The sequence below is a fragment of the Neopsephotus bourkii genome, unplaced genomic scaffold, assembly GCF_033783945.1.
Source record: "Neopsephotus bourkii isolate Nb327-2 ecotype Australia unplaced genomic scaffold, CSIRO-AGI_Nbou_v1 NB_196, whole genome shotgun sequence".
Lineage (NCBI taxonomy): Eukaryota > Metazoa > Chordata > Aves > Psittaciformes > Psittacidae > Neopsephotus > Neopsephotus bourkii.
In genome coordinates, this window is record NW_026900709.1 from 11,504,641 (window position 1) to 11,531,855 (window position 27,215).

General features: G+C 39.1%; 1 protein-coding gene across 2 annotated transcripts; it reads left to right on the plus strand.

Moving 5' to 3' along the window:
* The first annotated feature begins 83 nt into the window (after positions 1–83).
* On the plus strand, positions 84–27,103 carry CIR1 (corepressor interacting with RBPJ, CIR1). 2 transcript variants are annotated; one of them, XM_061380226.1, is made up of 10 exons: positions 84–193; positions 941–1,035; positions 1,883–1,956; positions 3,102–3,115; positions 3,211–3,266; positions 4,454–4,502; positions 4,722–4,839; positions 22,170–22,276; positions 23,746–23,831; positions 25,523–27,103. In XM_061380226.1, exons 1-10 carry the CDS (start codon positions 122–124, stop codon positions 26,250–26,252), a joined length of 1,401 nt encoding a protein of 466 aa, XP_061236210.1. In that variant the 5' UTR covers positions 84–121; the 3' UTR covers positions 26,253–27,103. The 2 variants fall into 2 exon arrangements, with proteins under 2 accessions (XP_061236210.1, XP_061236216.1); XM_061380232.1 differs by lacking the exons at positions 84–193; positions 3,102–3,115 and having other exon boundaries at positions 935–1,035.
* Positions 27,104–27,215: the final 112 nt, after the last annotated feature.

The window sequence follows — 27,215 nt, forward strand, 5'->3', positions numbered from 1 at the left end:
TCGGCCGCCGCTCAGGCCCGCCCCGCAGGAAGGCCCGCCCGCCGACCCGGAAGGCCCGGCGGGGCAGTTGGCTGAGGGACCGGGTCGGTGCAGGGGGTTCTGTCTCACCGTCGCCGGCGCTATGGGGAAGTCTTTCGCCAACTTCATGTGCAAGAAGGATTTTCACCCCGCCTCCAAGTCCAACATCAAGAAGGTGAGAGAGGCGGTGGAGCCCTTGCGGCGCTTGACCGGTGGCTGCACTGTCCCCTCAGGCGATCGGTTAGGCTGTGTGAGGCTCGCACCGGGGCGCTGGGACGGGGCCGGTATACCGCAACGGCATGTCGGCTTTCCTGAGGTGGGACTGGGGCTGGGAGAAGAAAGAGGCAGGGAGAAAAGCGAGGAGATAGTTGAAGTCCAGATTTACGCAGTCACCGGTGCGTATAACCGGTGCCGTATCGCCTTTGCCTGGCTCCACCTGGATGAACAGGCACCACGCATCGCCCAGGAAAGCAGCCGCGATGTGCCCATGTTTTCCCGGTGTTTCACACCTGCCTTGACCTGGTTCCAAATCTCGCTTTCCCAGAGCTGGACCATTCCAGGGGCTCCAAGAGAACCTGGGGTTTGGGGGCTCTGAGACTTCCGTCAGGAAGTGTTGCAGTGGGAAAGACAGTGTCACAGCCACGGTGTCTTCTGAGCCTGCTTTTCCCTTTGGATCACTCAAATTTTGTCATATCTCTTCAGTTTTTAAATCGTATTGGAATTGTAGCTTATAAAATTCACCCTGCTTATGTGAAGCTCATTTGTTGAAATGCTGGATGAAAATAGTATATTTTGTGTGATTAGAATGGGAATTTTCACTTGTTAAGTATTTTCAATAGATTAAGCTAGTTAAGTATTTATACGTGAACATATTTAGTGGTGGGGTTTGTATTTGTTTAAAGTACAAACTTGTTTTAAATAGGTATGGATGGCGGAACAGAAAATATCATATGATAAGAAGAGACAAGAAGAATTAATGCAACAGTATCTGAAAGAACAGGAATCCTATGATAACAGGTGAGAACTGGCATAAGATCACACACTTTTCTCACTGCTTTTGGTTTTCATGGCAATAAGGAGCATACTGTGGGTTATTTGGAATGCTGCCTCCCATTAGCTGTAGTAGTAGGAGAGGACAACGACTCATAAATTGATTTAGGATTAACTAGAGGTCACAAGAACTTCTTTAAGGTGGCTTGTGTCTTCTAATTGATTTCAGAATATGCTGTGTTGCACAGAACAGCAAGTAACCTTGTGTGACAGCGTATTTTGTAGAATCATAGAATGGTTTGTGTTGGAAGGGATCTGAAAGCTCATCCAGTTCCAGCCCCCTGCCACGGGCAGGGACACCTTCCACTAGATCAGGTTGCTCAAAGCCTTATCCAGCCTGCCCTTGAACACTGCCAGGGATGGGGCAGCCACATCTTCTCTGGGCACCCTGTGCCTCACCCCCTCACAGGGAAAAATTTTTTCCTAATGCCTAATCTAAATCTTCCTTGTCACTTTAAAGTCATTTCAGCTTGTTCTCTCTATGTGCCCTTGTAAAAAGTCCCTCTCCCGATTTCTTGTAGGCCCCCTTTAGGTGCTCGAAGACTGTTACAGGGTTTCCCTGGAGCCTTCTCTTCTCCAGGCTGAACAGATCTGTCTTTCATAATTCTGTGGAAACAGTTATGTTTGTTGTGGTTGAAATGTATAGGTTTTGGTATGCAATGGATCATGCAAAAGTATTGACTGGTCTCAGGTTTTTTGACACTTGACTTTTGTTACTCAAGTTAACAAATGAAGAATTACGTTATTATAACAATTTCCTGTTGCACTTTTTTTGTATATAAATAATACTCCAAACTCTGTCCTTTTTACTTAGGTTGCTTATGGGGGATGAACGTGTGAAGAATGGACTTAATTTCATGTATGAGGCCCCACCTGGAGCAAAGAAAGGTACTGTGGTTTCCTGATCGTGAGCAGGCAGGACTGCAGAGCCTAAAGCCTTCAGAAGAAATAAGCATCATGTCTTTTATTTTAAAACAATGTGTTCATAGTGAGGTAATGCTACAAGGTGTGATTTCCAGTTCTTCTGGGAATATGCAGACATGCATAGCATGTAACAATTTTGATCTCACAATGCTTTACATTCAGACTGAGAATGGTTGGGTTTTCTTTCTAAATAACAGTACAATGTGAGGGGAAAAAGGAAGATAAAATATCTTTCCTGGCAACAGCAGAAATACTGTCCTTGACCAGAGGTGTTTCTTTAGCCTATTTTAAAGCCAGTGGATGAGGAGGACTACACCTTACCAAGGTGGTGACTCAGACCACACAAACCTGTATTTTGGCAGAGTTACTTTCACTTAAATTTCTTCCCGTAAATCAGCTTGATGTGTGTCATGCACAGAAAGTACCCAAACAATAAGTTAATTAGTTGGAGTTTTATAAATAATAAATACAGAGATTCTTTAGCCAGAAATGCTGGCTAACCTGACTCTGGCAGGTGTGACTATGACTGTATTTAGTAGATTCATAAACAGAAGTTACTGACTACTCCGTGGATACTTAGTCAATTTTAGGGAAATCTGAATATAAGTGCAGATCTAAGACTATATACTCCCATTAAAAGAAAACATGTTCCCTTTAAAATGCATCTTTCCCATTTGCGATAAAACTCTTGGAAATGCTTGGAGGGGCTCATTCTCATGGAGCAACTTTCGCAATTGTTTTTAAAGCTCTTAAATTAATCCTTTAAGCTTAGAGTAAGTACAATTTTAAACTAGTGATTTTTGCTAAAAATTCCTTTTTTTTAAATTCAAAGTATTGTTGCTACTTTTGGGAAAAAAGATTGAAATTTTTGGTATTTTTATATCAAATCAGTGTAGTTTTGAAAGATTATTCGTGTTTCGCACATTTGTAACCATATGCTAGATGCTGATTATTTATGTGTGCTTTATTTACTTTCTAGTTGCAGAGTATTTGCACTATTGTATTAATGTAAACAAAATGTTTTGTCTCCAGCTTAGATACCAGCTGCATTTTACATGTATGAGTAACATATTATTTCTTTTCTTTCCATGATTTCTGAAAATTCCAAGAGGAAGCTAAAGAGGTATTTCATTACATCGTTTCTTTATGTTTTCTTCCTACTTTCTTGAAATGTATTAAAAAAAAAGAATCAAACTTACCATGTTTTCTATTTTATAGCAAGAAGGAGACACAGAATACAAATTTGAATGGCAAAAAGTGGCCCCTCGAGAAAAGTAAGATGTCTGATTTTATCTGAATAAATATATTTCTTATTACCTGCCTTTCAGATCCTTTTCTCTTTTTTTCTTCCCTTTCCCCATTTTATTTTTGAAGAGGTCACTTGTATAATCTCATCATATCATAATATAGTTATATATATTATATAATATGATTATATAATGTATAGTCTCATCATCATAACAAGGGAAAGTGTAGAGTCCTGCATCTGGGCAGGAACAACCCCAGCTTCCAGTATAGGTTGGGGAATGACCTATGTATGAGGGCAGTGTAGGGGAGAGGGACCTGGAGGTCCTAGCGGACGACAGGATGACCATGAGCCAGCACTGTGCCCTTGTGGCCAAGAAGGCCAACGGCATCCTGGGGTGTATTAGCAGGGGGGTGGTTAGTAGGTCGAGAGAGGTCCTCCTTCCCCTCTACTCTGCCCTGGTGACACAGCATCTGGAATATTGTGTCCAGTTCTGGGCCCCTCAGTTTAAGAAGGACAGGGACCTGCTGGAGAGAGTCCAGCGCAGGGCAACTAAGATGATTAAGGGAGTGGAGCATCTCCCTTATGAGGAAAGACTGAGGGAGTTGGGTCTCTATAGTTTGGAGAAGAGGAGATTGAGGGGTGACCTTATTAGTGCATATAAATATATAAAGGGGGAGTGTCACGAGGATGGAGCCAGGCTCTTCTCAGTGGCAAGCAATGATAGGACAAGGGGCAATGGGTACAAACTGGAACACAAGAGGTTCCACTTAAACTTGAGAAGAAACTTCTTCTCAGTGAGGGTGACGGAACACTGGAACAGGCTGCCCAGGGAGGTTGTGGAGTCTCCTCCTCTGGAGACATTCAAAACCCGCCTGGACACGTTCCTGTGTAACCTTATCTAGGTGTTCCTGCTCCGGCAGGGGGATTGGACTAGATGATCTTTTGAGGTCCCTTCCAATCTCTAACATACTGTGATACTGTGATATCCTGGCAGTTAATTAGTAAAACCTGTAAACCTGGAACTGTTTTCTTGATAAGCTCAAGTTCTTGTTTGAATTTTACATCTGTCTGTCAAACACATTAAAACTCATGTTTACTGGAAGTACATCTCTGAAATGGATACACACTTAACAATCAAAGATAATTTTGTATATGATGGTTTAAAAAATAATGTAAACTCTGTATTTATTTTCTTTTGTGTTTGTGTAACAGGTACGCTAAGGATGATATGAATATCAGAGATCAGCCATTTGGTATCCAGGCAAGTTACATAAATTTCACTCTATGGATGTCTTGGGTATCTTTCAAATATTGTCTAGCTACAGCATTCACATGAGCTCTCTTAATTTTATCATTTGTTTCTCAGTGAATTTAAAAGCTTCTCTTAATGCCTAATAACAGACATTTCTGTAAATGTTAATCTATGTTATTAACTAAGTTATGTCAAGTCTTTTATTTTTATTCTTTTTATTCCTTTTAGGTGCGGAATGTGAAATGTATTAAATGCCACAAGTGGGGCCATGTAAACACTGACCGAGAATGTCCCTTATTTGGCCTGTCTGGAATTAATGCAAGTTCTGTCTCCACTGATGGTTCAGGTAAGCAATGAATATCTTTTAAAGATACGTGGGTTAGAAACCTTTGGGGAACTTACCATGTTTAATTTTAGGATGCTTAAGTTTCAGTATTTCAAAGAGTTGATGAAAGAGGGAAAACGCTTCTTTATTCTAAATGTAGGATCCACAATTTCAAGTTAAATATTCTAAATGACAGGGACTTAATTTTTTAATTAGTAACACATTCTAAATTGATGCCATAATGAAAGTTGCTTTGCTTCTATCTGTGGCAGAAGTTGAGGAGTTGCAACAAGATTGTTTATATCACCGTGAAATATTTGTGTCACAAAAGAAAAAAACCTGTAATAGGTCATCAAAGACTGTCCCAGTTAAGATTCCGCCAAACTGCTCAAAAGCTGGAATTGTATCAGTGTATCTTTGTGAATTACTTGGAAAAAAAAGAGAGGTTTGGGGTTGTTTTACATGTATATTTGTGCTTCTGTAAGTGGACAAGCAGTTGAAATCTAGATTTCCAAATGCCTGGTTTCCTTTCAGTGGCTTCTTGCTGCTTCCTGAGCTACACTTTTTTTCCTCCATTAGTTTTCCTGTTACTTGAAATCACACGGTGTTAGGTGAGGTTTGAAGAAGTGGGTATTCTAGTCTGAGGTGCCCCTGCAGGGGCATTTGGAAATAGATGGCAGGGGATTTGGAAGTAGATGATCTTAAGGTCCTTCCCTACCCTAACTGTTCTGTGATTCTATATAAACATTCAAATTTAATTTCTTTTTTTTACCTGCAATACTTTGTTTTCCATAAGTTGTAATACTTTTAAGAGGTTGTGGCACCATAAAGAAACACTTGGTAACTTTGGTGACAGAAGATACAGAGATGGCAGAGTTACTGAATGCCTTCTTTGTCTCTGTCTACTCTGCCGGAGGCAGTCCTGAAGAGCCCTGTACCGCTGAGACCTCAGATGAAGATAGGTCAACGGAGCGGTCTGCCTTAGTCGATGAGGAATGGGTTAGAGACCAGTTGAGCAATCTGGATATCCATAAATCCATGGGTCCAGATGGGATGCACCCGCGGGTGCTGAGGGAACTGGCTGAGGTCATTGCTAGACCGCTCTCCATCATCTTTACCAAGTCTTGGGAAACGGGAGAGGTGCCTGAGGACTGGAGGAAAGCAAATGTCACTCCTGTCTTCAAAAAGGGCAAGAAGGAGGGCCCGGGTAACTATAGACCGGTTAGCCTCACCTCCATTCCTGGGAAAGTGATGGAACACCTTATCCTTGGTGCCATCTTAAGGCATATCAAGGATAAGAGGGTTATGAGGGGCAGTCAACATGGCTTCACCAAGGGGAAGTCATGCTTGACCAATCTCGTAGCCTTTTATGAGGAAATAACACGGTGGATGGATGATGGCAGAGCGGTGGATGTGGTCTACCTCGACTTCAGCAAAGTGTTTGACACGGTCTCCCACAGCATCCTTGCAGCTAAATTGAGGAAGTGTGGTCTGGATGATCGGGTAGTGAGGTGGACTGTGAACTGGCTGAAGGAGAGAAGCCAGAGAGTTGTAGTCTATGGGGCAGAGTCTAGTTGGAGGCCTGTATCTAGTGGAGTGCCTCAAGGGTCAGTACTGGGACCAGTATTATTTAATATATTCATCAATGATTTAGATGAGGGAATTGAGTGTACTATCAGCAAGTTTGCTGATGACACTAAGCTGGGAGGGGTGGCCGACACGCCAGAAGGCTGTGCTGCCATCCAGAGGGACCTGGACAGGCTGGAGAGTTGGGCAGGGAATAACTTGATGAAATATAACAAGGGAAAGTGTAGAGTCCTGCATCTGGGCAGGAACAACCCCAGGTTCCAGTACAGGTTGGGGAATGACCTGTTAGAGAGCAGTGTAGGGGAGAGGGACCTGGGGGTCCTAGTGGACGACAGGGTGACCATGAGCCGACACTGTGCCCTTGTGGCCAAGAAGGCCAATGGCATCCTGGGGTGTATTAGAAGGGGGGTGGTTAGTAGGTCGAGAGAGGTCCTCCTTCCCCTCTACTCTGCCCTGGTGAGACCTCATCTGGAATATTGTGTCCAGTTCTGGGCCCCTCAGTTTAAGAAGGACAGGGACCTGCTGGAGAGAGTCCAGCACAGGGCAACTAAGATGATTAAGGGAGTGGAGCATCTCCCTTATGAGGAAAGACTGAGGGAGCTGGGTCTCTATAGTTTGGAGAAGAGGAGACTGAGGGGTGACCTTATTAGTGTATATAAATATATAAAGGGGGAGTGTCACGAGGATGGAGCCAGGCTCTTCTCAGTGGCAAACAATGATAGGACAAGGGGCAATGGGTGCAAACTGGAACACAAGAGGTTCCACTTAAACTTGAGAAGAAACTTCTTCTCAGTGAGGGTGACAGAACACTGGAACAGGCTGCCCAGGGAGGTTGTGGAGTCTCCTTCTCTGGAGACATTCAAAACCCGCCTGGACACGTTCCTGTGTAACCTTATCTAGGTGTTCCTGCTCCGGCAGGGGGATTGGACTAGATGATCTTTTGAGGTCCCTTCCAATCTCTAACATACTGTGATACTGTGAACATGGGTGAGTCTTCAGCCTTGCTATACTGTGCTTTAAGATCATGTGCCATGTTGTGTATTAGGTTTTTCAGGGATGCCATTACAGTTGTACACTTGATAATACCTGGTTTCTTCTGTCTTTCCTCAGGTTATCTGTTTTATGTAGTAGCTCTTAGTTTTATTCCATATTTAGCCTACCAGCAATTTTGCTATTCAGAATAAGATCACCTGGATATGTCATTTCTTTGAGATGAGTCCTGGAAGACTGGAGTTAAAGGAAACGGTGCCTCTTGCACTTCCCTGCTTGTAGGCACTGTCTGATTATTATACCATTGAGTGAGCCATCCTGTAGTTGACATTCTTAGCCTTTCTTTTCCAGTAGGTTATAACGTTGAATTATTTTCTTGCATCATTCTTATGTTAGAAGAAATTGTGCTTGGAGCATTCAGTGGTGGTAGAATTGTATTGTGCACCTCTTGCATATCAGATATGTTTTTGTGCTGCAGAACTTGATTTCCCCCCCCAAGTTCAAATGGGTAAATTTTAGATGTGTTTGGCTGGGAAAGCAGAGAGCATTTGTACTTGCTTGCATGACCTTGAAAACGTTTGTTCATAAAAGTGTAATATGGACACTTTGCAATGTCAATATAACACTAACTGCTTGTTTCAGACCTAACTGAGCTATGCATCTAGGTGTAGGCAGTGTTTGACAGCCTTGGATGTGTCCTACTCAGATAAACATTCCCTGGGTAGCTTTCCAAACCATGTTTCTAAGCCTTAAGAGAAGGATTTAACACAGATAATGAATTTTGTGTGAAGAACAGTGCTGTAAAAATACTCAGTTGTTCTCAGAGCGTGCCAATGCCCTCTCATTTTCAATTCTGGAGCTTAGAAGACAGTGTTCTATGCTGAGCATAGACTTTTTTATAGGTTGAGGAAGGATTTCAGGGCGTAGGGGTGGGTGACAGATCAGGGTTTGTATATATAATTTGTAAGACACTGTTCCTGGATTTGAATAGTCAGCTGTAATGATACTGATATATTTTCTTCCTTTCAGGGAAACTATGTAAAAACACTGTAGGTAAAGTTTAAAATAATTTTAAGTTCTTGATTTAACAGCAGATACCAGGCTTATAGGAAGTGGTAGTATCATTAATTAGATCATCATATGAAAGGTTGCCTACTTTTTGTAACCCTAGGAATACAATCCTTTCATCAGCTTTTCTAAAACTTCATCTGTTTTAATAACAAGCTAAATTATGCTCCCTTGACACCTTCTGGAAATTCCATGTATGCAAATGAAGCACTACAGTTAAGTGAGAACACAAGTTAGGGAATTCACTGACTCTCTTAAGACTCGTGATTCATCTGCATGTCAAGTTAAAGCTTACATCAGACATTTTAAAGGAAAGTTTTTTTTAACTAAACCCTGACACCAGTCCCATCTTGTCTGGGATGGGAGTAAGTAATTATTTTTGCATTGCTGCTAATTGTACCCAGTTGTTACAGTGCTGCAGATCTGCAGTTAGCTCTGTAATAGTAACCTACACTGAAGGTAAAACAGTGTTTTTACATTCCCTATCAACACTGCAACATTAAAAAGACAAATTCTGTCATGTTCTTATCGGTATCCCCCAACAATATAATCTCGTCTTGATGGTTTCTCTTTGCTGCTTTTTGTTTCCTCTCATTACTTCTACTTAATGCTTTGTTTCTAGCCCTAATGCTGAATCAGTATCCACCTCTAGGGACTTTCTTCTGTTACTCTGTACAGCACATCTTCTCAAGCTCTGCTTCTTCCTGCTCCTCTTTATCAGTAATTGCATGCACTCCTAAGCTGCTTTTGTGTTTTCTAGACTAAATTCCTAATTATTTTCTTATTATAGTACTGCAAACATGTCTATTGCCACACTGTTCTTACTTAGATTGGCCAGAACTGCAAAAAATACTGCTTTTTAAGGGACAGACACTTGTAATGATATAATATTTTTTTATGAAACCCTTATGATTAGGTTTAAAAAAACACAAACAAACCAAAAGCACTTAAATTTTTTCCCACCCATCTCCATCCTCCCCCACCATGTATCACAAATAAATGTCTCTTCATGCTTAGAAAACTGGTAAAACCCATGTAAATAGTCCAGAGTTTTCATTAATTATGAATATCAATAAATATGTATATAAATTATGAAACGAGCTGGCATCTAAGGTCTGAACTCCAAAGAGCAATTTCCAGAAGCTGTCTGTTCATTTTTAGAATGTAGAAGAAAGCGTATGTCTGAAGAGAGCGATCAGGAGGGTTTTCAAGGATAGAGAATGATTGCTTATGGTATACAGCAAGCCTGGAATGTGTATTTAATTTATTTGACTCAGGGTTTTAATAGATAAATGTTTAAAAAAAAAATAATAATGTTTGCAGTCAGGTCTCAAAGTTGACAAATGTTGGGCTAAGGTTTTAGAGCAAATAATACTTTCAAAGGTCAGGAAGTAACTGTCTATGTAGAAAGTCATCTTTGAAAGCTTGTTCCTAGCCTGTATGTCAGGAAACTGAAATGTAAATATTGTCTCATAAATGGAAGGGTACATCTGATAGCTGCAGATACAATAAGGAATAAAATTTTAGTACAATAGTCAATATACCTGCACTCCAGTTCCTCTGTGAAATATATTAGAAGGACCCAATTTAGGCTGCAAATCATTGAATTTAATATTTTTTTAAAGAGCAAATTTTTGCAATATTCTTATTAAGTCTTTGAAAAGATCTCTATTGCTTCAAATTTAGTTACTTGTTAGCACTTTATTTCTTGTGAGTTATAGTCTCTTCATTCTAATAGAAGGTGATCTCTCATTGTTTTCTTGCAAACTGAACTGAGTAATTTTTTCTAGGCAGTGTGTGATAGTTACACTACTTAGATTTAGCTTAGGATTCTTTAAAGTTTGGAAACATTCTCCCTTGTTAGAGCACACTGTTGGAAGATGCTAGTCCCTGCCCTGCAAAGTATCTTGGCTGGTAATGAATGTCCAAGCAGTCAGTACTTGGGAACCCTCGGCCTTATGGTTCTGTGCCTTCAGGACATTGGCATCACAAATTTCTGCAGGTGTAGCTTTAAAGAAATGGTCTGGCTTCCCTGTAGGAGACTTTCAACAGGTCTTGTTTTTCTGAACCTTGTTTTTTGCTTTAGAGAGGCACATGTAAAGTCAGTCTATTTTCCTGTGTTTAGTCCATTGCTGTCTTACTGTACTTACCCAAATGTATTTCTGTCCAAAGAAGAGTATGTAAGAAGTTCGCTGCTTTGCGGTAAAGGATGGAAACATCTCATACATACAAGTTTAGGAACCACAGGAGAAGTCCGTTATATATCAGTTAGACTCATGACTGAATTCCATCATGTAATAACTTTGTACTCTTTAAAAATATATAGTGTAGAAGGGTGACTGCTCTCAGGAACGTTATTGAACAGAGTTAATTAACCGGGAAAGGAAACAGGACGGTTTAGCCCAGGTAGGCAGCTCATCCCCAAAACACTTGCTCACGGCCCACACAGCAGGATGGGGGAGAGAATCAGAATGATGAAGGTGAGAAAACTCATGGGTTAAGATAGACAATTTAATGAGGTAAAGCAAAATCAAAGTTTATTCACTACTTCCCATTGGCAGGTAGGTGTTGTCATCTCCAGGAATGGCTCCATCATTCATAACGGTTACTTGGGAAGACAAATACCCTAACTCTGAACATCCCCCCACTCTTCCTTTTTCCTCTGGCTTTACATGCTGAGCATAAAGTCATAGGGTGTGGGATATCCCTCTTGTCAGTTGCGGTCAGCTGTCCCAGCTGTGCCGCCTTCCAACTTCTTGTGCAGCCCCAGCCTACTCACTTGTGAGGTGAGAAGCAGAAAAGGCTTTGATGTTGTGCAAGCGCTGTTCAGCAATAACTAAACCATCCCTGAATTATCAACACTGTTTTCAGCACAAACCCAAACCACAACCCCATACAAGCTACTGTGGAAAAAAAAAAAACCTCTATCCTAGCCAAAGCCAGTACAAACAGTGGTAGCCATAGTATTGCTAACAAATCTTCATGCGTGTATAAAGGATTGGCACTTGCTTATTTGGAGGGACATTTTCATCTTTCTCCTTGATCAAAAGCAAAAGCTTTTGACAGAAAATGAAGGTAATACTATTAGGATAACCAAATAAATTGAGTTAAATACAGGAAGAGCAGCTTTTCCTCATCCTTCTTACTTTGTCCAAGAACTGGGCCTTCAAAGTTCTTAATTTAATGGTAACTTTCATTTAACAAAATCCCAGGAATGAGTGGGGTTGGTTGGTTGGTTTGTTCAGTGAGTTTCAGGGGCACGTAGACTTCTTATTTGAGTTGAAAACAAAGTTTAAGTAAGGCAGAAGTCAAATTCAAGAGCGCTTGATAAAAACGCAGTTTGTGTTTTGTTCTATTTTTTTTTTCTTGCTTCAGGAGATCAAACCAGAATGTCTTATTTAGACTGAGACTCTTTTTTTCAGCCTCAGAGGAAATGTTTGAGTTCAAATGAATGAAAATGAAACTCCTATGTCTGATTTAGTTGTATTATGTAAAGTTTCTACTCTGGTTCTCTGTGAGGAAAGAGTTATTGATCACCTACATATATGTTTTTTTCCACATCACAAAATAAGCACCAGCGTAGACTTTTTCTGCCACGTAAATTCTATAAGCTGGGATTCTTTTATTTCAGCAGAAAGATACTTGTCTTGGAATCTTCAACGAAGACTGCATTGTAATCTTCCTCTTTGAACATAAACTGATGGCAATTGCTGGTTTGGATTCAGTGTTGAATATCTTGTATGCAAAGCCCACTTGTGGACTTCAGTTCACTCAGGTGGAACCACTGCAAGGCGAATGCATGTCTGTGGCACAGAACTGTGTTCTGTGAGGAGAGGCTGCTGTCGTTCAAGATTTGACATACACTGCAGCGCTCCAGCAAACAAAAAATATCACAATCAGTAGCTTAACTTAGGCATGGTGGCTTGGTTATTTTGCTTCTGGGACCATTTTACTCATCTAGCTGGTAATTCATACAAAAAAAATAATAATCTTACTGTTTAAAAAGTGCCTATTGAATAATATCTCACCAGTGAATAGAGATTATTTTTGCAATAAGGCAATTTCAGTGGATGTGGTTATCATGGGATAATCACACCCCTGGGGTACAGCCTTGTCTGTAATCTCCCAGGAGTGTAATTATTTCATGATAACTGCACCCCCTGGTGTTGCATTATTTCCATTATGAAATTCTTAGTTTTAGATAGAAAGTAACTTACTTTGATCACTGGAAACTGCAAAGTAGTGTTAGAATATTCCAGCTGTGAGGTTTGCAGGGACCAACTTATAAGATTCATTTCTCCTTTACAAAGCTAAATTAGGCAATCAAAATGCTTCTTTGGCTAAACTGATTTACAGGTTTTTTTACTGAAAAAATCCTAACTTTCAGATTTCAGACAAGGTGAAAATATCAGTTGTGGTTCTGACTTCATGTGTCACTGTGTATATGTGCATGTGTAAAATATGTAATATATACCAGCAGAACAACCCCAGATCACTAGTATCTAAAAGTTTGCCTGTTTTTACAATCCTTTTTTATCATTAAACAGCAGCATCTGTTGATTTATGTGCTTTTCAGTACCTTTTGTTTGTGAAGCCTGAAAAGCATTTGACTTTTTTAGAACAGAGATTGGTAGGTTTTCTGTGCAAATGCTTTGAAGTCATACTGTTATTTTACTTCAAAATTGCCTGCCGTTTTCTTGGTCAGATAAAGATAGGACAAACTCAATACTACTTTCTAAATTATTATTATTCTTTATATTATTATTTTTTCCCCTAAGCAATCTATCTTATTCAGTGAGGGTTGAGGAGTTGGGATTGATAAAAAGCTGTGGAAGCTTAAATGCGTACAACTTTAATCATCTGGGGTTTTTTTGAACAAATAACCTGTTATTACTATCAGCAAGTCAGGCTAGTGTCTCAGATGGGGAGGTAATTTTATGAATGACGTAGTTAGAAGTGGGATGGTAAGGTTAAAAATGTTTCTTATGCTCTTGGCCTGTGAAACCCAAGACTGGAGAGTGCTGAGCATTCTTCTTTGCTATGGACTACTTTGAATGATTTACAGCCAGCTGGCTCTGTATGTGATCTGTCCAGTGAAAATACCAAGGAGAAATAGAGTACTGTAAAGTGATCAGCGTGTTGTGGAAAATTCAGGCAAAAATGGTAAAAATGTAATGGGGTAACGTGTGTGCATCTAGTGTCTTATGGTCTACAGAGAGAAAGAAACTCTGGGTATGTCTATGAAAATGCAGCCTTCTAAAGGCTCATTACTAGCTCCTACAGTCTGTGTCCTCTTCCTTCACTGCCTGAGTGCCCTTAAACTAATTGTGGTTGTAGTTTTCATCAGTCTGTCACTTAGTGTGTTCATCTGATATTTAGCTTTTGGGTGAAATTCCTTTCAATAGTAATCACTTAAATTAATCAGTCATATGGAGACAGCAAAAAGAGAAATCTATCTTATGTCTAGATCCTGTATTTTTTAGTGAGAAATATGGTATTTTTTTGTTTCCAAATAGATAAATTTCTGCATTCCTGATACAATGCAGATTTCTATTTGTGTTCTCTTGAATCCATAACAACAAAGAAAAGGTATTTGAATATGTTAACTGTGAATATTTGTATAAATGGTCATCTGTAGAAACATACAGTGTATGAAACCTTCCTTTATGATCTGCAGCTGAGACCTTTGATTGTGAACAGTAGGAACCTTAACTAAATCTTCACACAGTTAACTGTCATATTTTAGAATAATCCTCTATTTATGTTTCAGAAGACTGTATTTGGTGTGAATGCATAAAATACAGATTCCTATTAGACCTTGTGCTTAGTATTAAAGCAATAAATATGGATTCCTAAAGCAGTTTGATACTGTTAAATGGATTGTACTACTCAGAAAAAAAATTCAAAAGGGAACTTGGGTTTCTGTGAAATACCCAATGACAAAAGCATGGCAAATTATACTGAAATCAGTACTAAAGTGGTAAACTCAGTTGAACCGCAGACCCTCTGAAGAAGAGCTAATTAAAAGCTAGAGTTTTTTTTATTCATCGATTTCTCTCAATGCCAACTGCAGCAGTTGCTTTGAAGTGTAAATATGGTCTGAATGCAGCCATCTCTGAAATGGATAGGAAAATTATCAGTAAAAAAAATGATCAATTCTGAATTAGTGGAGGCAGCATAAATTTGCTATGTTCTGCATAAGCAGGAATCATGAGCACATAATTTTGATATTAGCTCTTTGTCCTTTAGATAAATAAATGTCTACTACCTCTGTCACAACCGCTGTAAAAGTTCACAGACAGTACAGTGTGATTAAGCTCAGTCTGTGACTTGTATTTTTTTCTCCATTTTTGTTCAATTTCCTTTTAAGCCATATGAAAAAAGACACACAAAACTGTGCAGAGAAGGTACATGGATGTATTGACAAAACTGTCTGTGCTAATTTTAAAGTTAGTTGCTTTTTTAAGGCAGAACCTAAAAAGCCTTTTATGATGCGTTACACCTTTGCCACCACCCAGAGAAGGCAGCGTTCTGAATTTGGAGTATATTCATCCTCCGTGTGATGGTGTGCTAAACTGAAACCCACCAGCAGAATGGTTTTTGGAAATGTAGTTCATGTGGAAGAGCTGTTTGCATACTCCCCGGAGTAGTTAGTTAGTTATTTTTCTGCAGCAGAGTATAGCTTTAGTTATCACTGTTAACTTTAGTTAACACAGAAAATCAAATTTCCATTTGGAAGAATTACGGCCTCATGTTGTCCAAAATGCATATAAGAAAGAATGAAGAAACATGCTTTAGGCCTGCTTTGTTAACAAAAAATATGTAGTAATAAAGGGTAAGCCTTGAAAGTATCTTGTCCTTCATTCATAAATTGATTTTTAAGCATGTTGGAGTGGAGTATACTAAGTGTGACATATACCAGTGAATTGGTAGCAGATATGCTCGTGTGTATTGTTTACATTCATGTTCATATAAATTGCATCTCTATTACCAAGTCCAAAGTATGATGATGGTGACATTTTTAGGTTAAAATCATCACATCTATAGACTAAAAGATGTCCCACACCAGAAGACATTCTCAGGCAGGGGAATCTGTAGAAAAGCCCTATTCCAAATGTTCAGTTTTAATGATGCACAAAATGGGCATTACTTAAAATAAAGGTTAAAAAGTTATAATTAAAATGATACCATGAAGAATCTTCTGCATTTTCCAGTAATTTTTATACTGAGTAGTCTGTTTCCTTTCATGAGGATGCATAACTGGCACTATTTTAAGTACATCTGGTTACTGTAATTTCCCCTGCCACAGGTGGGAATAGTGGTTACATTATTACTGTTTCTTATCCATTTGCTTTCTATATGTATTCCAAATAAAAATCCACTTAAAACTTAATTGATTGCAAAGAATAATTCACTTTGCTCATCTGCACTGTGGCAGCAGCAAAAGCTTTTATCAATAAATTGAGCAGATACTGTCAAGATTGTACATCATGAGTAGATAGAATTAAAACTGCTATTTTTTATGATACTGGCAATCATAACATTATGGTCTGTCTTTACTGTCACTGAAACCGTTGCAGAAAAAGTGGTATTTCATCATTGCAGTCACTATGAATGGAGGTTTTAGCAGACAGTTCTCTAATATTGGATAACTTGAAAAATGTGCTTTAGATGTTTTAATGCAAGTCTGCTAGATGGTGCATTACAGCTAGCGCTGTTCTCCTGTGCCCAAGCGCCTTAGAGGAAACACTCTGGCAAGAGCAGTGAGTTATATATGTTCTGCGTTTGTAGCTTTGGGAGCAGTACAGAAAGAATCAAACATTAATTGCAGCTATAGGTTTCTCTTGTTTCAGAGCCAGGAGTGAGGGCAGTAGTGAAGGGTGGGTAGAGCTTGCTGTAAGCTAGGCATTTAAATAACTGAAATCCAGATTTGTATTTCCCCCTGGTTGTTCAGTAGAACCAGAACTGATTCTGTTAAATAGATCTCAATTAAGTATGATAAGAAATCAGGGTGATCTTTGTTTGTTATAAAAAAAGGCATTTACAATATGTTGTAGAAATCCCAGTGTGTTACCCTTCTGTAATCCAGTATAATTGATCCTCATATAGGCTTCAGAAGAAAAAAGATTTATTTTACAGCTCTTCTGTTTATTTAATTGTAAAAATACGAAGGTACACCAACAGCTGTCGAGCCAAGGTTGCACTCAGGTTCTACTTTGTGTAGACTAACATCCTTCCTTTCATACTTTACTGAATGGTTTGAGTGTCCAGGTTTTGCACCCTGACTCTGAGTCAGCTGAGTTTTTTCCTTAATATCTTAAACAGAAGGCAACACAGAATTAGTGAAGCAAGAACTTCAGTGGGAATTAAGAACCAGGAAGAAGCTGTAGCCATTTGCTTGAAAACACTGTTTCTTAAGGATTTTAAAAGCCATGAAAAAATGTTTAAAAATCCTTTGATGGGTCTTTAACTATGGAACCTCTTTTGTGCAAGCCCTTAATATAATCTTAAATACCTGTAGCTGAAGAAAACTTAACAAGTTGTCAGTTGTCTCAATGCATAAAAATAAGTATGATATCAGTGTGCAATTAATTCGACTATATGGTAAAAAGCTTTTCCAAGACTGTGACTTAAAGCAGATAAATGTTTTAGTTTTAAGCAAATGTCATCTGGGAAAGTTTTAAGGGTTTTTTTCTTTTCTTTTTTTTCTCCTATCAAAATGTAAATTCCAGAAAATAAGCTTGACAGTCAGATTCAAAAATAGCAAGGTACTGTATTTGACTTGTTTCAGAAAGAATAAGAAACAGATGATGAAACGTTGTAACTTTGAACTTATTTTTAGCTTGCTGATGGATGAATGCTGAGAGACTACTTGTCAGAAGTTGTAACATTCAGCTATTTTTACAGGATTCCTATATCTAACGCTCTGTCAACTCATGGCATAGTGTCATCTCCAGATGTTTTCACCTACATGAGATCACGCAGGTAGCTTGATCACAGCTGCTGTCACAAGTCCGTACAGAATTCATCCATGAGAACAGTTTTCATACTACACGAAGTATTTTTCTATGCCTGATGCAGGAGTGATTTTTTTGTAAGTAGATGGGTGCTGTCCAAGAGTACTAAGCTAACACCAGTTCCCTAGATTTAGCCAGCTGAGAACTTCTCAGCTCAATCTTACCATCTGTTTTACAGTCTATGACTTAGTTGGAACTTAGCCAGGCAAAGGCAGATAGCTATCGGGTATACTTAGTGCTATTTTTGTCTGAGATCTTGGAGGGTGTTGACATTAAGTGTAGTCATAACCCAAAGGCTGAGAAGACTGACTAGTTTGGCTTACCAGGCAAACCAGGTTTGATCACACTGGGCATAATCACGTCTCCAAGAAGCAGGACTCCTGAGTCAATTCACCAAACAGAGGAAGAGGCCCTCTACCAACCAGTGTACTGGTAGCTCCAAGATACAAGTTTTGGCTCCTAAGTAAGGAAGCCAGGGACACCTCTGAGAAGTTGAGTTTTGCAAACCTCTGTTAAGTGAGGTTCAGTGTTTGGAGTTGCTTTTACAGTCTTTGTCTCCCTCATTTGTATTGGCCAGGAGAAATTCCTTAGTTACACTTCCACACTTCCTTGCAGTGTGGAAATAGGAATGTGATCATTTGCTCACACATTTAGGCATCTACATCTTTTAAGACACTGTGAAGAAGCAGCCCAAAAAGAAGTGTGTTACAAGCCCCAGTGCTGTCACGTGAAATATTTATGCCCAGGAACCCTGGGAGACCTCAAACTGTCACTGATATTTCAAAGAAAATCAGATCTGCTTATCAAAATAATTAAATTGAAATCATTAAAAGTATAAATCAAAATCAGCCTCTTGAGTCATGAATGGGAAAAGAAAGTCACCAAGTGTTGATTCCTGTGATTCTAAGCAAAGGAGTTCAATTGTGAGAATAAAACTTCTATTTATTCTGGTTGTGTTCCAGAATAAAAGCAGATAGTAACAGAGCTTTACTTTAAGCTGTGCAGCCATTGTAAAATACAATGTCTTAGTTAAACCTCTTGGCTTTGTAAGCAGATAGAAAACACTCTCTTTAAGACTTCCCAGATCAGATACTGTTTTCTCCCAACTACGGCCTAACATTGCTACCTGGGCAAAGGTAGCAATGCAGTGTTGATGTCATCATGCAGCAGAACAACTGAGAAGTTCAGTGGCATTGGCTGTTCACCTGTGGCATCTTCTCAAAAATGTCCATGTTTTTAAAACTGAGAGATCACATGGTGCTTACAGAGTACTCCATAATCAACCGTAGTCGACAGTGTGCATTTACTGGGGTCTGCACACAGGACAGTTGTGAAGTAACACTGTTTTGACTCCTATTTATGGGCTGGCCTTACAAGCTGGGCTGAACCTAAATTTCTGTTTCCCTCATAATTAAAGGGAGAGTGAAATTTATCTTATAAACCGCTTTAGTCTTGAGGTTCTGTAGGTGCATGTGATGTATCTTGTATACATCTACAAAACAAGAATAACATGGATTTGTTAACTGTCCTTGTCATGGTAATGCCATGTTGTGACTAAAATATTGTAGATGGAGTTATGAGCATCTCTGACATTGACAAACAAGGAAACACAAGTCATGTAATTGTTAGTATTTTTTTTGCCTGGCTTGTTTTCCTTCTGTGCCTCCCTGTGGTTTTGCTTTTTAAACTTTGTGCTGACTTCATCTCTAAAAAGCATGTGAAAGCTAGCTCAAACGTTTGTATGCAGTTCTTTGTTGGGTCCCAGCTGGAGCAGACACCAATAGGTCTCTTGTTCACTTGCATGGATCAGTGTGATACAGCACAACTCACATCCACTGGTCACAAATGCACAGAAATTGGTAGTACTGTGCATTCTTTGTAAGCATTGTAAGTAAAAGAGGAAATGGTTTTGCTTACCTCTTTTCTAGTGCTACCTGAAGGGTTTGTTTCTGGAAAATGATGTTAAATAGTGCTGTTGAAGGCCAGTATGCCTTTGTGCCTCTCTGGTCTAGATTCTGCCTTTAGTCCTTCTGTAGAACCACAAAGCTACAGCTTCTGTTCTTTTGCAAATCTGTATAGACTGGGACAAGTTATATTCATCTATTTATCTAATGCTAATGAGAATAGGTATCCAATACACATCAAAATGTGTACAGTGCTGAGACACTGAAGGGGGAACACCTGAAAAATTAGTTATTTTGTTAGGCAGTGGCTCTTACTGCCTTTGTATAGTAGGGATATTCCAGCCTTCAGTCTGGTCAAATGGGTTGGTTTCTTTGGTATGGTGAATTTGTCTTTCATGACTCTACACTTTGTCTCCATTCAGCTTCCTCGTACAGGGTATTTGACTGAATTGCATGGCTGGATTATGTTGCTTTTTCAAATCAAGACAACCAAGTTGTGTTGTTAGGTTTCTGTCTAGAGTTGGTTTCAGCTATAGCCAGAGTAGATTTGGGCAAACAGAGCAAGGTTGGAAAATTGAAATAAGCAAAAAATGTAGATGCTAGGGCCCATCTACATTCATCAGCTGTCAGTGAGCTTACAATTACACTGTAACGTGTAAGAAGAAAAAGCACTTTTGGTAAAATCTATGGCGAGGAGGTGGAAAGCAACCCCCTACTTAACAAAAATGTAAACTCAAGGAAAACCTGTAAGGTATCTCATTAAAAAATTGTTTTGCCAGGCAAAATGAGGGACTTGTGAAAAGAAAGTAATGCAAGGGCTCCTTAAACCATTTTCAGACTTTTATCTTCTTCCTTCCTGCTTTACACATAGGCTTGCCTGTTTCTGTATGCAGTGTATTATATGGGAAGACTAAGAAGCCGAAGCTAACAGTTTTTGAGACAATGCTAGTTTACTTTCCATATATTTTGCATAGTAAAAATCTCTCTTTCCATACTACTCTGCATTAAAAATGTATGAGTCTTGTCTATCTCAGTAGCTACTAAGAAGTCGAAGCTAACAGTTTTTGGGACAATGCTAGTTTACTTTCCATATATTTTCCATAGTAAAAATCTCTCTTTACTTTCCATATGTCATGGTTTAAACCCAGCCAGACAGCTTTTTCACTCACACCCCCCCCTTCTTGTCCTCCCCCTACTCCTGGAGGGGCTGAGAGGAGAATAAGAAAGAATGCAACTCCCACAGGTTGAGGTAAGAACAGTTTAGTAACTAAGGTATAACACAAACCACTGCTGCTGCCACCAGTAATAGTAATGATAAAGGAAATAACAAAGGAAGAGAATACAACACCTCACAACCAGCCGACCGATAACTCGCTCCCCCCAGCCCGACCAAGCACTGACTGATACCTCATTCAACCCCGCAGTCCCCTAGCCCTTCCGGGTAACTCTCAGTTACATCCTGAGCATGACGTGCTGTGGTGTGGAATACCTCTTTGGTCAGTTTGGGTCAGGTGTCCTGTCTCTGCTTCCTCCCGACTTCCCCTCCTCCCTGTCAGAGCATGAGGCTCACGAAGTCCTTGGCCAAACCGAAACATTGTTATCAGCTCTGTTCCCAGGCCAAAAGTCAAAACACAGCACTGCACCAGCTACCAAGAAGGAGAAAAATGACTGATACTGCTGAACCCAGGATACCATACTACTCTGCATTAAAAATCTATGAGTCTTGTCTATCTCAGTAGCTAACAAACTCTTAAAACCACAAAGCAGGATCAGTAAGTTTCATAAGACTAGCTAATCTTATCATTTACAGTTAGTTTACTGAAGTAATAGTTACCAAGTGCTCCATGCTCTGTTTTATATTCCTTCTAATTTAGATTTACCTTACACAATTATGCTAATTCATTGACAGGAAGGTTCATGAATGAACTAGTAAGAAAATATACTGAAAGCGACCTAATAAAAGAGTCTGTGTTTAGGGTGAAGAAAAAGTAGCTAGCTAGACAAGTACATGAAGTTTAGATGGTATTCAGTTAAAGCAAAAGAGTGAGTTACAGGGGTTATAAATTGTGCTGGTTGAGTCTGAATGACCCAAAATACATCTCATTTTTTACTCCTTGTTAGTTGTTTGTAAAGAAAGATGACAAGTGGCTAATCCCGTTTGGGGATTAATATTTCCTCTAGTGACACATACAATGTGATTTTTAAATTGATAAACCAGAAATCTCTGAGGAGGTAACAGCCTTGAGGCCAAACATACCTGGGTGTCCCAAGTAAATAAGTAAAGACATAGGTAACTTTTACATGTATTTGTTTATATTCTGTATGTATACTGAGCTTCAAATGATGTTTACTTTTTACATTAAAGTTCAAAAATTTGTATCATTATGAAGACTGCCTTATTAGTGACATATTAGAAGAGCATTTTTGTGTTTTAAGGGAGAGGAGGTACCTAAAAGTCTTATTTAATGTGCTTTCTTTAGGTTTCTTGTGCTTTTTTGCTATAATAAAAACGTATTCTAGACTTACCTAAATATATTGTTTTTAACATGATAAAGTTACATAAGAGAATCTCCTTGTACTTACAGAAAAATGCAATTATTTTCTATTCTGAATCTCCAGACTGCTGTTTTAGAAAATCATATCTGATTATTTGCTCAGCAGAAGATTATTGAGTTGATTTAGCTGTGATTTTACTTAACAAAGCTTCAGCTGAATTCCTACTGTGGAGTCCAAAAAAGGTAGAGAGATATAAATGATACATTCAGACTGTGATTTTTGTGAACAGGGCCATCAATGCACCCCTCGGAGCTAATAGCGGAGATGAGAAACAGTGGGTTTGCACTGAAACAAAATGTACTGGGGAGAAACTTGACCGCAAATGATCCATCACAGGTAATGATCTTTTTACCAGTAAGCTGAAAATGTCTATAAATCTAAATGTGATTGCTTGAGAATTGTTACTTAATGTTTTCAAATATGCATATCCATAGGAAAGCTGAATAGCTATACAAATAGAAAAATGTCCAAAACCTTCCTGCTTTCCAGCTTTGTTTCAGTCAAAATGGTGAATCATAAATTGCTTCTTTTAAAATCACATATAATAAATTAAATCCCTCCTCTGGGTGACTGGAAATTGAATTTTTCCTGAAGGGGGTGGTTATGGGTTTTGCCGCATACTTCTGATACAGTGCTAACCTTTGGATGAAGTTTGAGGAAGTATGCACAATTAATTGCTGCCAGGAATGCTGTATCTGAGTCAGTCAAATAAATTGATTGACTATTGTTACATTTATTATTGTGGGGGGTGAAAATGTGTAATTGTCTTTACTTAGACTGCACAGGGTACATTTCCAATTGAGGTGCTTTAATAAAAACATAAAAGTGAAAAATTCGTATGTGCTCCTTGAGTGAGCCACCATGAAATGGCCTTTGTCCATACGGCAGGATAGTCAAACCACTTGTAAAGAGGGGACGACCTCAAGCTGGCCTTGACATCTTGAGTAAATCAACAGTTCATTGCATCTCCACAGATGGATGTACCTTTGCATTTAAAAAAGCTGGGTACCCCAGAAAAACCTATCATGGGGGCACTGTTAAATGAACCACAGTGATACCAATGTGTTTAGTTCATGTTAGGTGTGGTGGAGGGGTTCTTCTGGATGAGCTTTTAATCTTTATTTCTTGTTTCTGCTCCTGAGTGTGGCTACAATTAAAAACATCATGATGGAGAACTGTAGTGTACCAGATGCACGTAATTTGAAGAATTCAGGGTCTTCAAAGTAACTATGCTTTGCTGATTGCGTTACTGTATGTAGATTATATGATTACGGTATTTTGCATTGATAGAACACTTTATGAACATTTGAAGACTAATAGCACAACAGTGAGGTAGATGTGTTAATACCCATTTTCCTAATGACTAAAGCGAGACAGAAAAGTAATTTGCTTAAATTACCTTGGGTTCAAGCAGGACTAGCATCTTACCTATTCATCCAAGCATGATAACAATGGAGTGACTTATCCTGGGGAATCATGTGGGCTACAGAATGGGCTCATTTTTATTAACTATTTCAGAAATGTTTCTTTCCCTAGCAGTGATTTTTTCATACGTTCCTAATAACTCCTGTTGTATAACCCCACATTAAACACCTACTCGGCTTTGAGACAGAATGTGGGGGATTTTTTTGCTTTGCAGTGAGTATGCTGCTCTTTCCAGAGAGTCTTAAGCTGACTTAGTAATATGAATATATTTGTGCCAGTGCAAAAATAAGGTGCATAGAGGCATCACTTTAAGTACAGAAATCTGAATGAAGAGATAATTTTTATATGCAAGAACTTAACATCTTGCCATGTTTTCCTAGGAATTCATTGCAAGTGAAGGAGAGGATGATCCAGAAGTTGAATTTCTAAAATCGCTGTCAACCAAACAGAAACAGAAACTCCTAAGGTAAGTGTGATACCTGGTGAAGGGGATCTGTATCACCAGGAGTTCTGACTCTCTGGTTGTCCCTGTAACTCTTCTATGCCAATGAAGAATTTAGCACCATCAGTATAGACGAAAATCAGCTTAGTTGAGCATGCACCTGACCACAAATGGCATTATGCAGCATGGGCTTTTAATCCAATTGTTCTTGGTTTAGTCTGGCTGTTCTAGTCTAGTTGTGACGCCATTGCGCTGGGGCTCGTTTCCAGTTTAACAGGTATACCGAAGTAGTAACAATTGGCTCGCTGAAGATGCTGTCAGGTGCTGTTTTAAGGTATGATTTTGCACTCCACTGTTTATAGCATCCTATTCCAGGGTTAAAAATCCCATGTTCTTGTTTACTGGTATACAACTTGGCAAGGTTTGTGTGGCTAAACTGAACCTCACCTTGCATCCAGCCAAGGCTGGCTCGGCTCCAAAGTGCTTTCAGTTCAGGGCTTCCCATTTGGTGCTCCAGCAGGGGGAGCTCCCTGTGGTCTTGTTCTAATAAAAAGTGAGCTTTTCATTCTTTGCTTCTGTCCTACTGATCTTGCTTTCTTTTTGCTCTGTTATTTTGCAATGTTATCTTGAAATAATCTGAAAATGTTTCAAATGAAAAATATTAACTACTTCCTACCTAGTAGATCCCATACAGGTATCATTATTTAAAATGCCCTTTTAGGTTAAAAGACATGGGCATGTACATGGGCAGTGGGAGAAAGGGAGAAAGGTGAATGTCTAAGCAGGTGCATGAGCAGGTAGGTATGTGTGGTGTTTGCATATATAATAAATAGTTCTCTGAAAGCAACTGGCATATTTTATGCTACTTTTAAGTAAGGAATGTGTATGGAGTTTGAGTAATTAAAAAAAAATATTTTTCTTTCAATTTCTTCTGGCCCAGCACAATGAAATTATAATACTTTATATTTTGAAAGTTGAAGATCAGTAAATATTTGGGCCCTTTAGATTTTACTAGTCTGAAGAGATTTTTTTCAATACACTGAAAGTAGTTTCACTATTCAGTCACTGAATAGAGTAAGCACAGACACAAAATTAAAACTAGGTGAAAGCAGTCAAATAACAGTGAATGCATCATGTGCACGGTGGAATGTTGTACTTATGGCTAGAAGATGGAAATATTTAGTCGTGTCAGAAGAGGTTATTGAAAAGACCCATACTGTTTCCCTGTAAAATTCGGAGATGCAGGTTTTAGAGTGTTTCCATCATTAACAGAAGGTGAATGTTAATTGGGGGGGGTTGTTTCATTTTCAAAATCTCTTCTAAAAATGTACAAACAAAAGCAGCGATGATTTCCCAGTCTCCAGAGCAGGCTGACAAGGGGAATAAGCACTACTGAATGTATTTATTCCTCGTTACAAGGCTAAAATTGACACATCTTACTTACCTTTCTAAAATTAAAGAATGTAAAAAATCATATCCCCCTGTTGTGAGAGAGCAGCTGTGTATTATAGGAGGTTTCTTAATATGGTTAACTTCAGGTTAGAAGCTTAAACATAATATTTTGCTGAAGGAGGAGAGGAATTCAACATGTTTTTAGGAAAACAGCATATTTGCTATAGTGCAGGCCATCAGAAGTACTGAACTTTAAAAGTCTTTGTAATTTAGAATATCTTACCACATCTGATTGCATTACTGTTCTGTTTTGAAATTAAAAGGAAGTTGGATCGTCTGGAGAAGAAAAAGAAAAAGAAAGAGAGAAAGAAGAAAAAGCAGCAAAAGAAAAAAAGCAAAAGTAAACACAAGAAACATAAGACAAAATCCTCTTCCTCATCCTCCAGTGAGACTTCAGTAAGCAGCAGTGATAGCGAGACTGACAGCAGAGATAAAGCGGCACAAAAGAAGGTGGATTCTAAGAAAAGAAAAAAAGACAAGTTTTCAGAGGCTAGCAGCAGCAGCAGCGATTCAGAAGGAAAGGCAAAGACAAGGAAGGAAAAACTTTATGAAGATCTCTCCAGTAGTCACGGTAACAAGGACAAAGATAGGGAGACATACAGGCCTTTAAAGCAAGACAGTTCTGCAGCGAACAACAAATGGAGCTCCTGTGAGGGGGAAAGAAGGTCCAGAAGCAGATACCATAGCACCAATGAGAGAGAAACTGAAAGAAAGGAGAGGAATGGTAGAAGCCCAGGCACGGATGAGAGGAGCAGGAGAAGCCCTTGCACAAGTCACAGCAGTTCCAGGCAAAGGCAAATAAGAGAAAGTCCAAGTCAAAGCCTTGGTGAAGAGCGGCACAGGAAACATGAAAACAGAAGCCCCAGCGCAGATGTTCATAGAGACAAGAAAAGAAGCAGAGAGAGCTATGGGGAGAAGTGCAGTAAAGTGGAACACAGAGAAAGGAGCAGACGCAGTAGAAGCAGAAGCAGAGAGAGGAAAAAAAAGAGATAGCATAGGGGACAGGTGCAAACAAGAACGTCTCTAGGGTTTGATGAATACCTTTAACAAGGGCTCAATTACGCATTGCTGTTCATTTTCCAACCTCTGTAACTAGATTTTCCTACATAAAGCCAACGACATCATTTCTATAATGTTGGAATATTTGTAAATTAGGTATAAATGTTATGGTATTTTTCTTACTGTATAAATATCCTTGTTGGCAAATACCTCATGTATTCATAGGGTAATTCATAGACCTGATTTTAGGGGTTTAAAGAGCAGTATGTAGTATTTTTGGTTCTGTCAGTGATGATTTCTGTTTAGATGCAACTGTCAGGGGAAGCAGAGAATAATTTGGGAGGAGTCCTGGGATGTGCTGAACACTAGCAAACAGTTGAAATAGTTCTGGATAAAGTCTTCGTCAGATATCAAAACATCGTATTGTCAAGGGTTTGGGGTTTTTTCATACTGAAGCATTTTTCCTAAAGTTCTCTGTAAGAGATCAATTTCCTGAGTTAAAACAACAGAGAAGACATAGTTCACGTAAGTGTGTAGCCAACATTTTTTTACCTCCTGCAGTGTACAGCTTGGTCAGGGCTATCTAAACATCTTGAACCCCTGTTGGTGTGTGTCAGTACAATGTCAAGTTACTGTTCAATAATCTCTCAAGACATGAAAAGAATATTTACTGCCTCAACTGCTTCAGGTATTTCATTGTTTGTGGTGGAAAGTGAATGTAAATAGTCATCCTTTTGTTTTCATGAAACAAACTTTTGAGGGTTTTTTTTTAATGATTGTCATTTTCTGCACACACTGTTATGAAAATGAACTTCCATAATAAAATACTTTATTCTTTAAAAACAGTAAGAATTGCTGCCTTCTCCAAGTTTTGAACCGGTACAAATGCATGAGGCAACACTTCACAGGGGATTTCTTGCAAAAGAAATGCTTCTCTGCTATTTAGGGTTTGCCAAT